The sequence below is a fragment of the Emys orbicularis genome, chromosome 6, assembly GCF_028017835.1.
Source record: "Emys orbicularis isolate rEmyOrb1 chromosome 6, rEmyOrb1.hap1, whole genome shotgun sequence".
Lineage (NCBI taxonomy): Eukaryota > Metazoa > Chordata > Testudines > Emydidae > Emys > Emys orbicularis.
Window position 1 is genome coordinate 13,726,120 of NC_088688.1, and position 14,531 is coordinate 13,740,650.

Genomic DNA, 14,531 nt, shown 5'->3' on the forward strand with positions numbered 1-14,531 from the left:
AGGTGACCTGGGGCTGACACTGGACAACTGGATAGGCACTTTCTATACAGTGTGGTGAAAAACCAAACCAAACCTAATGCCATTTTAAGCTGGGAAGCAGAGGCATTGCCCTGGAGAATTTCGGTATAGCCCCACGTTATGGATACAAAAGCTCACTGGGGAAATGGATTTATAGTGGCAATGATAACATTCCACAATACCGAGGGGAACAGAGATGAATATTTAAAGAGGACCTTGTGGCACTGCTCTGGATGGCAGTGCCAATACTATTAATTCATATGGTGCCCACAATTTGCTCAGTGCTGTACAGACATGCAAGCCGTGGGTCCCACCCTGACGGGTTTACAATCAGTTGGTTTGCCAGGCTATTACAGTGCTGTCTTCCAAGTACATGTGTTGGCTCACTGCCCTATGGCAGAGATGAATGCTTCCTTCTTTTTTTTTTAAATGACATTTGATTGTGAAGGTGCCGAACTGTTAGACTTGCAAACCAAAGGCCTCTTATCCATAGACGAGGTATAGAAGAGGCAACAACAGCTCCAGCACTGCAAGGGAGGTGCAAGATTCCCCAGAATTGCCCCCCCTCCCAATATGTCTTCATCCCAGCCAGCTCTAGGGATGGGAGAGTAGGTTCACCTCCATAGCCCATTCAATCCTTTGTCTGACTTGCTCAAGATCACACAGTGAGAGGATTGGTTCCCAGCTCCGTGCTCTTTCTTCAAACTCTGCTGCCCCCGAGGCATCAGGCTCTCAGAAAGAAGAGGTCTGTTTTCCTTCTCGTGCTCATTTTCTGTACTTTTAATTCCTTACCATTTTCAATTCAACTGCCTTTTAATAAGACCATCTGCAATCTACCATGAGATTTATCTATCTGGTCCTTTTGTGATGGCCCCAGCACAAGCTGTCAATGTGGAGCAAACCTGGGACCTACAGAACCAAACCCCCCAAAATTCTAGCACTTGAGCTTAAAAAACAGCTTTTTCAGGTAGAAGCAGAGCTGCTGTGGAACAACCTGTCAAGAGGGACACAGTTAGCTAGGATGTTATACACGTTTTCTTTAGAAAGGCCTGTTCTCCCATTTTACTATATATGTTGGGGGGAGGGGGTTGTTTGTTTGCTTGGTAAATCTAAATCTGTAAACAGGTTTTACAGTCACTTGCATCTAGTGTTTATAGCACAAGTACTTGTTTTCTATTTTAAACTAGAGTAAAATTGACCACTGCTTTGTGGTGTATTGAAACCACCTATTTTTCATGCTGGTGTGCACGGATGCCACTTCCTTGGTCAGCAGTACGCATTATTTTCTTTCATATGAATTGTATTTCATGTGGTTTAATTGCAGGGTTTATTTACATGGCAATGATGGAGTATTAATTTTACTGCAGAACAAAAGGATAAATGTGAGACCTGAATGGCATGATTCCAAGATGCCATTTTTACAATCCCATGAATGTAAATGCTTTCAAGTACATAAATTGAAGTACACCTCTACCCAGATATAACGCGACCCGATATAACACGAATTCGGATATAACGCGGTAAAGCAGTGCTCCGGGAGGGGCGGGGCTGCGCTGCGCACTCTGGCGGATCAAAGCAAGTTCGATATAACGCGGTTTCACCTATAACGCGGTAAGATTTTTTGGCTCCTGAGGACAGCGTTATATCGGGGTAGAGGTGTACATGAATTACTTTAAAATCATCTCGCTCCAAGCCCAATGGCTAATTTTGTTCTACATATTGGGTCATCCTTATTTTATGGCATACATCACATAACTTCAGGATTTGCTTTGTATTAATTTATGAAGATGTACTAATCTTTTTGATATCCAGGCTAAAGATGGGAGATATTCAGAGAGACCTTCCTTGCATTTCTTAGCTTTTCTGTATTCTCCCTGATGTCATGCCTTTGGGGGGGGGAGGGGGAGGAAGGGGGGTGTAAAATTCTACTCTATCTACTTAAAGGTGGGGAAAATACTTTTTGTACTCCCCTTTCCCTTCTCTGTGATGTAAAGGCCTGTTCTGTTTGTTTTTTAAACCTTGGGAATATCTGGCATATCGAGTCTTGTCTTCATTGATTTTGTGGAAGGACTATTTGCAGGACCAAAGAACTGGAATGGTTTGCAGCTGAAGAAATGGCATTGTTTAGAGCTTTTTGCCCAAGTAATCATCAGTGCCTTCAGTCAGATAAGTGATAACAAAAAACAAGCATCTGACTAAAATCCCTTCCCCTCCCAGCTGATTAAGTTTCAGCTTCTCGGCTTTTGTGATGTCCTACTCTCAATAATTCTCTGTCAATCCACAGAACCCTGCAGCAAAAGGGGCATAGACAAGACCTGATATTAAAGTTAAAAGCAAACAGACTTTAAAAACAAAAATGCAACCAAACTTTCAGGCCTTCTTTAGACATCAGGAAGAAGCAGAAAAGGGCACCAATGGTTTAGTTTTTTCCTTTTCGGGACACCTTTAACGCTGAGCCTCACTCCTTCACTCTTCAGTGGAGCAAATGGCAGCAGAGGATTGGGTGCTTGAACAGCTGCATGACAGTGACATCTCCTTATGCACAGTGGGCTGCACGTGGGAAGAGCTGAACTGCAGTACTGAGTGCTGTGCTGTGTGGCATAACAAGAAGCAGAGAGCTGCAGAGGCACGTTGGCTTGCCCAGCGCTATAGAATCATACAAATCAGAAACCGAAAAGGCCTATTATGTCGTCTAATCTGACCCTGGCCAGTGCCGGATTTTCCCTTGCAGCTTATTTTCCACTCCTTCATTCAGTCTATTTTGAAAAACCTCAAGCAACTGGTCTTTCACCATAGGGGAGACAATTCCATATCGGTTTTATGACGTTCCTCATAATCCTTTGTTTGTATGGCATAGTCCATCACCTCTTAATGGCCCAGATCCTCAACAATGGCCAAAGAACACGCAACCCACTTCAGGATGGAAAACGCAGAAGTGGCCTTTGCCTGCCCCAAATTTAGGCTGGGCCAGTCCCCCTCCATCACTTAGAAAAGCCTGAAGGCCACTGGCTACCAAGGCCTCATGGGGTTGATGCAACAGATGGGCATTACAGGGTATAGTGAAGCCCCAACCGTTCCCTTTTGGCCAGCTGCAGGGACAACAGATATGGCATAGGCCCTAATGCTGTAGGTTCCCCCTCCAATGGAGTGCCGCTACTTATGCTGGCTTTATGGTCAGAATACAATAGTGGGGCAGGTCTTGGTGGACCCCTAATGTTTTGAACAGGGAGAGGAAAGTTACCAAAGCCAGTGTGACAAAATTCTTGTTTATACTTATCCAAAAATATACATCTCACTTTAAGTTTATGCCTGAAGGGCCTGACCTACTGCCATTGAAATCTATGGTAGAATTCCCATTGACTTCAGTGGGGCCAGCTCAGGCATCTAGTGACAAACACACCTATGAACATCACTCCTATACTTTTATAAATTGATAATAAATGATGATGACATTCTACAAACAGTGAAAACAGAAATATGTCTTACTGAATACTGGGAAAGAAGCGTTTCCTTTCAACACTTGGAATTCCTGTTCTAATCTCCTCCGTAAATCTATTTGTTCAAACAAAACCTTCTGAAGTTCTTCTAACAAAGAGAAAAGAAGAGCTGTTTTACTAATTTGTATAAATAACTCTTGAGCAAACTGCTATGTGTGGCAATTCATTATTATAAGAAAATATTTTAGTAGTTTAAAAAAAACATTGTATAGATCTAGGATAGATTTTGTGCAGAAATCCATGAATATAAATCAATGTAATATATTATTTTAAAGTATTGTATTACAGTGTCATGTATTGATTGATATGTATGCATTAATCTCAATTATATCCACCCAAAGGTCCATATATTATTCATATGCTACTTGTCAAGCTTAAAATATGGTGCTGAACAAAAATACTTCCCTCTTATCATTATATTCTATTAAAACCAAGAGCATTTTAATAATATCAAAGCTGGGGGGGGGGGAGGGGAGGCGGGGGGTGGTTACCTTTCCCCATGTTTTCTACATCCTTCTTCAGTGAATGAGGTGAATTGGTTTCTTGTGTGTGTTCACCTTAATAAAGAAAGGAAAAAAGTTATTGATTTATATACGTTGCTTCTTATCGGGTATTGTTCTTACATCCTCTTTGAAAGTCTGGACAGAAGGTTTCAGCATTCAGAGCTCACTCCTGCAGTCTAGGACAAACCATCATTGATATCAAAGGGAGTTCTGCCTTTGCAAAGACAGCAGAATCGGGCCCTTATCATAATCACCAGACTTCTGATGTCATATCTTCTATGATCTTAAGTGTTATCATAGATGTCCAAGGCTTCAGAAATGCTCTGTACAAAATTTCATTGCTTAGAAGTACTTTTTATAAACAGAATTTATCACCATGCTGTTTAGCGTACACTAGCTCCTAATTTCAGATGGTAACTACTTGGCATATGTGCTCCTCGAAGGTCAAAGCAGGTGCATAGGTGAGCTAAGTGAGTGCGGGGATAGCATTCCTTCCCCAGCTCAGTGGCAGGGTGGGGTTCAGATGGATGTGCAGACCATGCTGCTGCTAAGGTTTAAGGACAGGAAATGTGATAAATGGAGGGGGGAATAGTTATTGATTTACATCAATAAGAGAGAAAGCAATGTCCAAATCTTGCTGTCCTTCCTCCAAGACATATCAAAGTCCCAAACCTTCCTCTCTCCCCCGATAGCTAAAGAAATTACATCCATTCCTTGACTATGTCACCTCCCTCTTCTCTGGCCTCCCTGCTATCCACATCACCCATCTCCTACTCATCCAAGATGTGGTCACTAACATTAATTTCTTCCCCAGATATGCCCACGTCAACCCGCTCCCCAACTATGCACGGCTCAACTGGCTCCCCATTCTCTACATCAAATTGAAACTTCTTGTCCTCACTGTCAAGGCCCTGCATAATTCTGTCTCACCCTACATCTTGAATCTTGTCTCTTACTGCGTCACCTCTGCACTGTCACAGATACCAACCTCAATGCCTCTCTCATTCACTTCTCCCGCAAACATCACCCTACCTTCTTCCATCCCACTCTCTATGCACAGAACGCCCAAGCTACTGCCTGCTCTTCATTCACATCCCTCCTGAAGACTTACTGAATCTATGATGCCCACAAAAAAAGTGACCCAATAGAGGGGCAGGACATTATTTGGATTTATTTTGCCCATCACAAAGGTGTGTCCATCGGCAGAACCCTTTCCTGCTCCTACTGGCTAGAAACAGGCCAATTCTATGGACGAAACTCCCTTTGAAGCAGCCGTTTTGCTTGCATGAGGACTCTAATATTAGGCCCTAATTTATAGCATGGACTTGATAAATCTGAGCAGACATGGTACGTTTGAAGCATACTGGATAATTGGCCTTTGTTAATAGACTTGTATAAATAGGAATCCCTTTCTTTTGTTTAATAAAAAGATTTTGTTTTTAAAAGAGATTAATCTGGGAGTCAGTATTTAGAATGCTTTAATGTAATAAATACTTTAAAATGAATATGGGAATACAACAGATTGAATACTCTTTCTGGAATTAACTGGCAGAGTATTAAATTAGCACAAGATTTGAGGTTTGTGCGGGGCGGGGGGGGGCATGCATTCCCACTGGCAATGCTAATTACTGGGTTTTAGATTATATGCTCTTCAGAATAGGGACTGTGTCCTCTTTTGTGTTTCAAAGGGGCCTAGTACATTCTGGGGGTCAGCACAATCTAAATTACACAGAACAATCTCATCTGTTTAGGAAACATTTCTATTTTCATCACTGTCACTGGCTTAGGAGCATGTTTTCCATTCTCTTTTGTAGTATTGGTATTTAGCTCTGTGCAAGCACCGGGCAGGCCAGATTCTGCAAAACTGCTGTGTGAAGAACTCGCTTTGACTTTAATGACAGTTCCAAGAGCAGAGGGCTTGAAGGACTGTGGACATGGGAGTTAGACAGCTAGGCACTTCTGAAAATCCCACTAGGTGCCTATCTACGTTTTCAGGTGCCTAAATACCTTTACAAATCTGGACCGTAGGAACCTAACTGAAAGTCAATGTGATTTAGGCTCCTAAGTGTCCAAAATGCATTTGAAAAAGGAACTTAGGTGCTTTTTAAAATTTTACCCCATGGCTTTCTTGGCTACCTTAAATATATCATACACTTAAGTGCAGGGACGGCATCTCTAGCAGCTCTGTAGGGTGAGAGATTCATGATGCTAAATAAATACTAAGTAACAGGGAAAGCAGAATAACTTTCATTTGTGAAGAGAGAGAAAAATCAGTCGTAAGGATTCGGTGAAACAAGTCTCCCACAGCTTGTGTTAGAGGATATGGTAGAGCAGATGTTCCCAAGCTTTTTTTTTTTGGTTGTGCTCCACCTTCTCCATGGGAGTCACATAACAGGCCCACCCCCAGCCCAAGTTCCACCCATCCGGCTCACGCCTTTGGCGGCATCAGGACCCAGCTGGCTCCATCCCTGGAGGAGCTCCTGGAAGCAGAGCAGATCAGGGCTCCTCACCTTCCCTCCCCCCTGCCCCAGAGCCTCTCACTCCAGGAGGCTCCAGATGGTTTAAAATACATAGGGTGCGGCCAGCCAGGCCAGGCCAAAGCAGCAGCAGGGACAGTGCAGAGAGTCCCCAGCGGGCAGGATGGGGAGAGCAATACGCTGGTGCAGAAGTGCACTCCCCCCGATGGCTGGGGCTTCCCTGCGCGATCTCCCCAATGCCGCCCTGCCCTGGACATCTGGACAGCATCAGCCCTGCACCTCACCTTGCTCCCCCTGATAGCCTCATTGCAACTAGACACCTAGAGGGACATGCCCCATGGCTTGAAAACCAATGCGCTAGAGGACTCAGGTAATTTCTGACTCTAATTTCTATTATTCTCCATGAATTTAAATCTGTTTGATACACTGTTTTAGGTTTGTACATAATGGCCAACATTTTCTTAAGAAGAGTGGGATCTTTTAAAAGCACCTAAGTCACCTAGGAGAAAGTCCCACTGAGTTGAAGTTGACATCAATGAACAGGTGACCTAGGAGTAAATGTCCCATTAAAGTCAACTTCAGCTCCATGGGACTTTTGCTCCTAGGTCATTTAGATGCTTTTGAAAATCTCACTCATTTGAGTATGGATTTAAGAGCCTAACTTTAGGCTTCTATTTTTGAAAATTCGGACCTGGGCTTATTATTGTAGCATCTAAGACCCCAGTCCTGCAGTGAGTCTGCCCTAAGGAATTCAATTTCAAGACTGGGTTCTAAGTAAATAAAACATGCTGTATTTACTATATGGAGCAGGACTCCTGATGTTTACCTGCTTGAAATCTGTGAAAAAGCCAGATAGTTAAAATAATTTCCGGGAACCGAGACTTTGTTAAATACACAAAGGTCTTAAATTTTAAGCAGAAAGCTAGTTACACAACTAGACAGGAGGCTAGATGATATAGAGACATTAATGTCTGCCTCCTTCAGTCCCCCGGAGTGAAATCTGGTTTACATCATACTGTAAATGAAATCATTTTGATGTTCCACACTTAGAACCTAATGGATATTTGCCCACATTGTAAAAGATGTGGTATAATTGGCAATCTCTGCTTAACAGAGATCTAGAACTGAATGGGCTATTGCAGAGCAGGTAATTGGCAAAACTTCAGGGGGATGTTTGCAAAGCACCTTACCACATTTGGCTGACTCTAGGCAATACATTCAGATTTAGCAGAACTGCATTTCAACAAATTGAAAAATAGGGATAAAGACAGGCTCAAATTCTGGCTCACTGTGCAGTTATGCACACCAGAAACACAGCACACAAGCCAATGCAGAGGGGGATGCCCCAATTCTGTCTCTCTCAAAACACACAGAGAGCCTGATCTGGAGAGCCTATACTACAGAAGACATGAAGAAGCACAGTCAATGGGGACATCTGCAACATACTGGGAGGAACCTCCCCTCCAGATTCCTGCCCAGGACATTGGAACAACCGAAAAAGAATGACCCTAGAGATTCCATCTCACATTATTTTTTTTAAAAATAAAACACTGAGCCCCATGCATGGTGGGATAGGAATTTGGGAGTTTAGCCTGGCCTGCATGATTGCAGTAGAGATCTGATTAATATAGTTTATATCAGTGATTCTCAAACTTTTGTACTGGTGACCCCTTTCAAATAGCAAGCCTCTCAGTGTGACCCCCCTTATAAATTAAAAACACTTTTAAATATATTTAACAATGTTATAAATGCTGGATGTAAAGCAGGGTTTGGGGTGGAGGCTGACAGCTCAGGACCCCACCACGTAATAACCTCGCGACCCCCTGAGGGGTCCCGACCCCCAGTTTGAGAACCCCTGGTTTATATACTGGTTGCCATTAAAATGTCAGCACATTTTCCCCAGATCTAGACTAGCAGATAACTGCGATATCGCAGATACTACTATGTGGTAATCATTTGAAATGATGACTTTTTAATAAATACTCCTGTTCTTTATTGTTTGTACAGGTGCTACTCTCATGCAACTGAGACTGGAGTCCCATTGTGCTAGGAACAATGACAGTCGCTGCCTTGAAGGACTTGAAATCTAAACAGACAAAGGGTGGGAGAAAAGACATATTAGCCTCATTATACAGATGGGGAACTGAGTCAAAGAGATTTTAAGTGACTTGCCCAAGAACACACAGCAAGCGTATGGCAGAGCCAGGCATTTCCAAGTCCAGTCCCTTGACCACATGTCCATCATTCTTTTGTTTTGCACTTTGCAAGTAGACTTGGTGCTTTGATGTGCTCCCAGCACTAAAGGTGTCAATGCAGCAAAACTCTTCAAGGCTGAGATGGGAAGTTTATGCCAGTTTCAAGGGGCCTGACCCACATAATATAAACACAGGTATTATTCCTATATTCTTGCTCATTTTCCCATAGTCTGTTTTCCCTCCTTTCTATCAAATTTAATCAGTTTCTCCTTTTTTGTATGTATGTTAAAATTTGCTATATTTTATTTGGTTATTTCAATTCAAGGTAAAACCGTTAAAACCCTTTCTAGGAATGAAAAAATAATGCAAATCTCACATATTGGACTAGATTCGGATCTCAGGTACACCTATAAAAATAAGTAACTTCACTGAAATCAGTGGAGTTTCACTAGATTTACTTGGCTATAACTGAGATCAGTACTGATAAACTATTTTTCCAATGGCAGTTTTGTTCATATGGAACTACTGGATTGACTACATTTGTAGGGAATTTACAGGCTAAATTCTGCTCTCGGTTATGCCAATGCAATTCTGGAGAAACTCAATGGAAGTCAAAGTCATTTTGATGTAACTTTTGGTAATAGAGAAGGTGTAAATTTTCTGGATTACATACTTTGAGTATATTTCTAGGTGTTGTGACAAAGTTCCTCCTCTATCTTGGTGGGTCCTGCGCTTATTGGCGGATTTTCTTGCCTCAGAGATTCACCATGTGGGTTGGGGAACAGCCCAGAGACCTACCCCTCTGGAAGAACCCACAGTCCAGGTCAATTGGGAGGTTTGGGGGGAACCCGGGCCCGCCCTCTACTCCGGGTTCCAGCCCAGGGCCCTGTGGACTGCAGCTGTCTATAGTGCCTCCTGTAACAGCTGCATGACAGCTACAACTCCCTGGGCTACTTCCCCATGGCCTCCTCCAAACACCTTCCTTATTCTCACCACAGGACTTTCCTCCTGGTGTCTGATAACGCTTGTGCACCTCAGTCCTCCAGCAGCACACCTTCTCACTCTCAGCTCCTTCCACCTCTTGCTCCCAGCTCCTCACACTCACACCACAAACTGAAGTGAGCTCCTTTTAAAACCCATGTGCCCTGATTAGCCTGCCTTAATTGATTCTAGCAGCTTCTTCTTAATTGGCTCCAGGTGTTCTAATTAGCCTGCCTGCCTTAACTGGTTCTAGCAGGTTCCTGATTACTCTAGTGCAGCCCTTGCTCTGGTCACTCAGGGAACAGAAAACTACTCATCCAATGACCAGTATATTTGCCCTCTACCAGACTCCTGTACCCCACTGGTCTGGGTCTGTCACAGTGTATATACCTTGCTTCTTGTAGTTTTCTCTTGAATTTTTTATATATATTTTTTTAAATGTGGTTACTTCATATAGAGAGTTATCAAACTAAAATGTAAACATTTTGGCATAAGGTACTATTTAATTATCTTCTGGAAAGATGACTTTTTCCCCTCTTGAATTTTCATTAACTCTGAGAGATTTGAGACAGAAAATGTGGAAAATAAATTATTTTAAAAATATAAGAACCACCAAACCATGCTCCCATTGAAATTAGTGGCAGATCTGCTATTGTTTATGACTGAAGCAGAATGGGACCCCAACATTTTGGAAGATATTAATTTGTTGCCTAATTCTTCAAAATGTACTGTTTTACCCAACAGACCAATTCTGCAGACACTTGTGCACATAAGTAGTCCCACTGAAATTAGGTGAAGAAAGTTATTCATGTGCTTAAGTGTTTGCCAAAAAGAATCTTCAAAAAGGGCTATTCTTAAAAATATGAGCAGTACAGCACTAAATAAATCACTACACAACATGCAAGTTGCCAACTATTTAGAAAAATCCTGAATCTTGTTGTGTAATTGGGAATGTGTTTTCATTATGAGCTAGTTTTAAAGTAAAACTGGAAGGTCCCCTCTTACATGTATTCTGAAGATTTACTGTGAAACATTTATGGTTTACTTTCAGAAATCAATGCACACTTACAACCAGTATGCGTGAAAATCATAATATATGAAACATATTCAACATGTACCTTTTTAACATCTGTTCTATCTTCTACATTTATTATAAAAGCTCATTTATGCCTATATATTTATATAGATATAGTTACTTTGGGGCTAGCATTTTCATTATAAGCGGAGTTTATATAATAGGATTGTAAAAATTCATTCTGGGGTGATGTGAAATATACAAGATCTCTCTGTCCAGAAAAAATGTTTAACCAAAATAAATAAATAAAAATAAAAAACATTAGGCTTTTAAAAAACACATTAAAATAAGAGAAAATACAAATTGGATGATCAGTTTATACTTCTTTTGGGAAAAAGACTGGGTGCTTGTATAACTCAGAATAACTTTTTTTAGTTACTAACATTTTGTTAAAAGAGAACAGAATTGTTGACAGTAGCAGTTATTTTGTTACAGAAGTATTAAATGAGCGGGTGAAAGATAAGTTAAAAAATTAAGGAATATAGCAGAATTGAGACAGGATAGGCTACAAATTATATTAAGCATGTATATTGTTCTTATACAAGTTACAGCCATGATTTCTTTTCTTAATCGGTCCATCTCATTGGGTCTGTCTTTCCTCAAAGAGTTCAGGTAATCTTTTTTAAACTGTTATTCTGAGGAAAACATTACCATAGTATGATGTCTGCACCACAGCTACAGCAGGTAAACACAGTCCTTCAAGCTTTTCGTTCTCTACAACCACAGAAGCTGCGCCCTTAAGTATCCTGCAATTCCCCCATTTCAAAGGAAGTCACAGATGGCTGTCAGATTCTTGGGAGAGTTCAATCCTCTGACATCCTAACACAGAAATGGAATAGTGCTAGGGAAAGTTCTTCCCCACTTGCTTGGTTAAACTTTAAAAGGATAGTCTAAGGTCATTGGCTCTCTGACTGAAAGCTGCATATCAGAATGGAGGAAAGGGCACATGGCATGATGGGTACCTCCTTCAGCCTCAACAAACAGAGATCTTGGGAGTAGAGAAGCTTCCTACCAGGCAGAGAAAGGCATTTTTGTAACTCCCCAACCCTTACCCTTGTGGGAGGCTGAGGGTGGGATGGGAGAAGCGAGAGATTTAAAGGTGACCTGAAAAGGAGTTTTCTTTAATAATAGAGCATATGATGTGTGTGTGTGTGTTTGTTTTTGATGTACAAAGAGGACCTGAACCTTCTTAAAAAGGTTTTTTTCCCCCGCCTACTTGTTTTTTATCTTAAAAAAAAAAATCTAGGAATGTTAAGTCTGATCTCCCCTGTTTTTCCTGAGGTACTTCCCTAGGGGGCTCGGCATCCATTGTGTACTCTCACTCCTTAATTGAAAGGGAGGAGGTGTTGAATATTTAACAGGATTCCTTTCTCTTAAATATTAATTAAAAGCTAAATAGATGTCTAAAAAAAACCAACCTAACAACAACAAAAACCCCAACAATTTTAATCAGTATAAGGAAAAATCCCTTCCCCTCTTTATAGCACAGCTATCACTCTGCAGGGCCTTTCCTACACACAAGCTTATGCCTGTCCAACTAAAGGTGTGTTTTAAAACCAAAGTAGTTAAACTGGTGCAAACCCTTGGGTAGACACTTATTTTAGATTTAAGAGTGGCCAATTTTGGTTTCGCTTAATCCTGTAAGAAAGCAGAGTAAGGCCATGTCTACACTATTGGAAATATAGCAGCATAGTACAGCACTGTCGTTTTGCTGGTATAACCCTGTAGTGTAGATGCAGACTACAGCGATGGATGGGGTTTTGCCATCACTGTAGGAACTCCACCTCTCTGAGCAATGGGAACATTCTTCCATGGACCTAGCTGTAACTACACAGGGGGCTTGGTCAGCATAGCTAAGTTGCTCAGGAGAGTGCGTTTTTCAGACCCCTGAACCCCAAGGCTATAAGTTTTAAGTGTAGACCAGGCCTAAGCTAAACTGAAATAGGCCACTGTTAACTGGAAATAAGAGTGTCTATAGAGGGTGTAGGGGGGCAGGCTCTGCTGCTGCCTCTTTGCACAAGAGAAACTGGCTCAGACTCTACTGGTACTGTATCCACCGTGCTCCACCAACACCATTACAGGCCCATGCAACAGGGCTATTTACAATATCCTCTGTACTTTAGACCCTCTCCTCAGGACCTGAGAGGGGTAGAGGTCTCCCTTCCCTCAGGCCTGTGTGGGACTGGGCTCAGCTAGCCCCGTTCCTTCCTTCCTGTGTCTCTTTTTTTTGGGGGGGCTGGTGGGCCCTTTATCTCAGCCAGCCTGATCATCTAATTACCTCAGTCAGCTATCTCCAGGGAGCTAATTGGTGTCCAAATGATCAGCGTGCAGGCTCACCTGTTCACTCCCTGCACTCTGTCACAGAGGGGTTAGCGCCAATTTAACTACATCAGTTTATAAACACAGGGGTAAACAGGTGCAAGTTGGTGTGCAGACAAGGTCTTGGCTCTTGTGATGTCAACATTTCACTAGCACTCCAGTCGCCAGAGTAGCAAAGGCCTGAATTTCTAATTTAAAGAAACCATTAAAAAAGTAAAAGAAAAATAAAAAGCCCACATTTCAGAGCATCTTCCCACCCAAGAAAGAAAGAAAAGGGACACAAACCCATGATTTTTTCTCCCTTTGTGTGTCACCTTAAATGCTTTTCACTTCTATACAGCAATCCATCAGAGGCTGTTCAAATGCTCTGTAAACAATGACTAAATAAGTTTCACACTGCCCCTGCTATACTGATGGGGAAAGTTAGTACAGAAAGACTAAGGGCTAGTCTACACTGAAAAGTTACATTGGCATAGCTAAGTCTCTCAGGGGGTGTGAAAAATCCATCCCCCAGAGCGATGTAGTTAAGCCGACCTAAGTCCCCACGTAGACAGTGCTGGATCGAGGGAAGAATTCTTCCATCAACCTAGCTACCTCTCGGGGATCGTAGATTACCTATGCGGACACGAACCCTGTGCCACTGTAGTGTTTCAAGTGTAGACAAGCCTGCAGGTTAGCCGACCTAACCCCTGGTGTAATCCGCCTCTCAGGGAAGTGGATTACCTACAGCAAAGGGAGAGCCTCTCCCATCACAGTAGTGAAGTTTTAAATGTAGATATGGCCTAATTGATTTGGACACAGTCACACAGCAAGCCTGTGTCAGGCGCAGGAATATAGCCCATATTTTCTGACTCAGTCCTACGCTTTCCCCCCAAAACCAGTCTTCCTTTTCTCACAAAATTCCCCCACCTCAGCACGTCCATGCAATTTATTTGTAAGTCTGGTCAGCTGGAGTCATGCTCCCCTATCCATAGCTGCCTTCGGGCTGTAGTAACTACTGCAGGCTAGTCCCTGCCTCTGCATCTCACCCCTGTCTGGAGCTGTCTATTGTCTTGTTTTAAAGACTTCAACAGCAGGCTGACTCTCCCCCTTGGATAGTTCAGCCTGCCATGAAGTCAGCATCCATAGCCTGCCCGAATATATATCACTAAGAGGCCATTGATATTTTATGCTGAATAGAGCCCTATGTACATAAACAACCAGCTGCAGTGGTAGAGCCACAAGAGTCTACTAGATAAATAAATAGGCATTTAAAAATATAGATAGATTTTTAACTGGAAGACTATGAGACCTCCAAAAGGAACCATTCTGTGTTAACAAGTAAATAACGGTGGCTTTAACATATATACAATTCTTGAAGAAATACTACCTAAGCATGCATTTACTTAAAACACTCAAACACCTTCTAAAGGAGCCATGTCACATTTTGGGATTAATAAGTACGTAAATCAGGATTCAGGAAAACA

General features: G+C 42.1%; 1 protein-coding gene across 1 annotated transcript in view; it reads right to left on the reverse strand.

Annotated features, from left to right (window-relative positions):
• The window catches only part of SKOR2 (SKI family transcriptional corepressor 2), a 32,672-nt gene that overhangs the window by 11,416 nt on the left and 6,725 nt on the right, over positions 1 to 14,531 (reverse strand). The window contains exons 4-5 of the mRNA XM_065406619.1: positions 4,007 to 4,072; positions 3,505 to 3,603 (exon numbers count right to left, since the gene is read on the reverse strand). Of these exons, the coding sequence (XP_065262691.1) occupies positions 3,505 to 3,603; positions 4,007 to 4,072 (165 nt within the window). The remainder of the gene's footprint in view (positions 1 to 3,504; positions 3,604 to 4,006; positions 4,073 to 14,531) is intronic.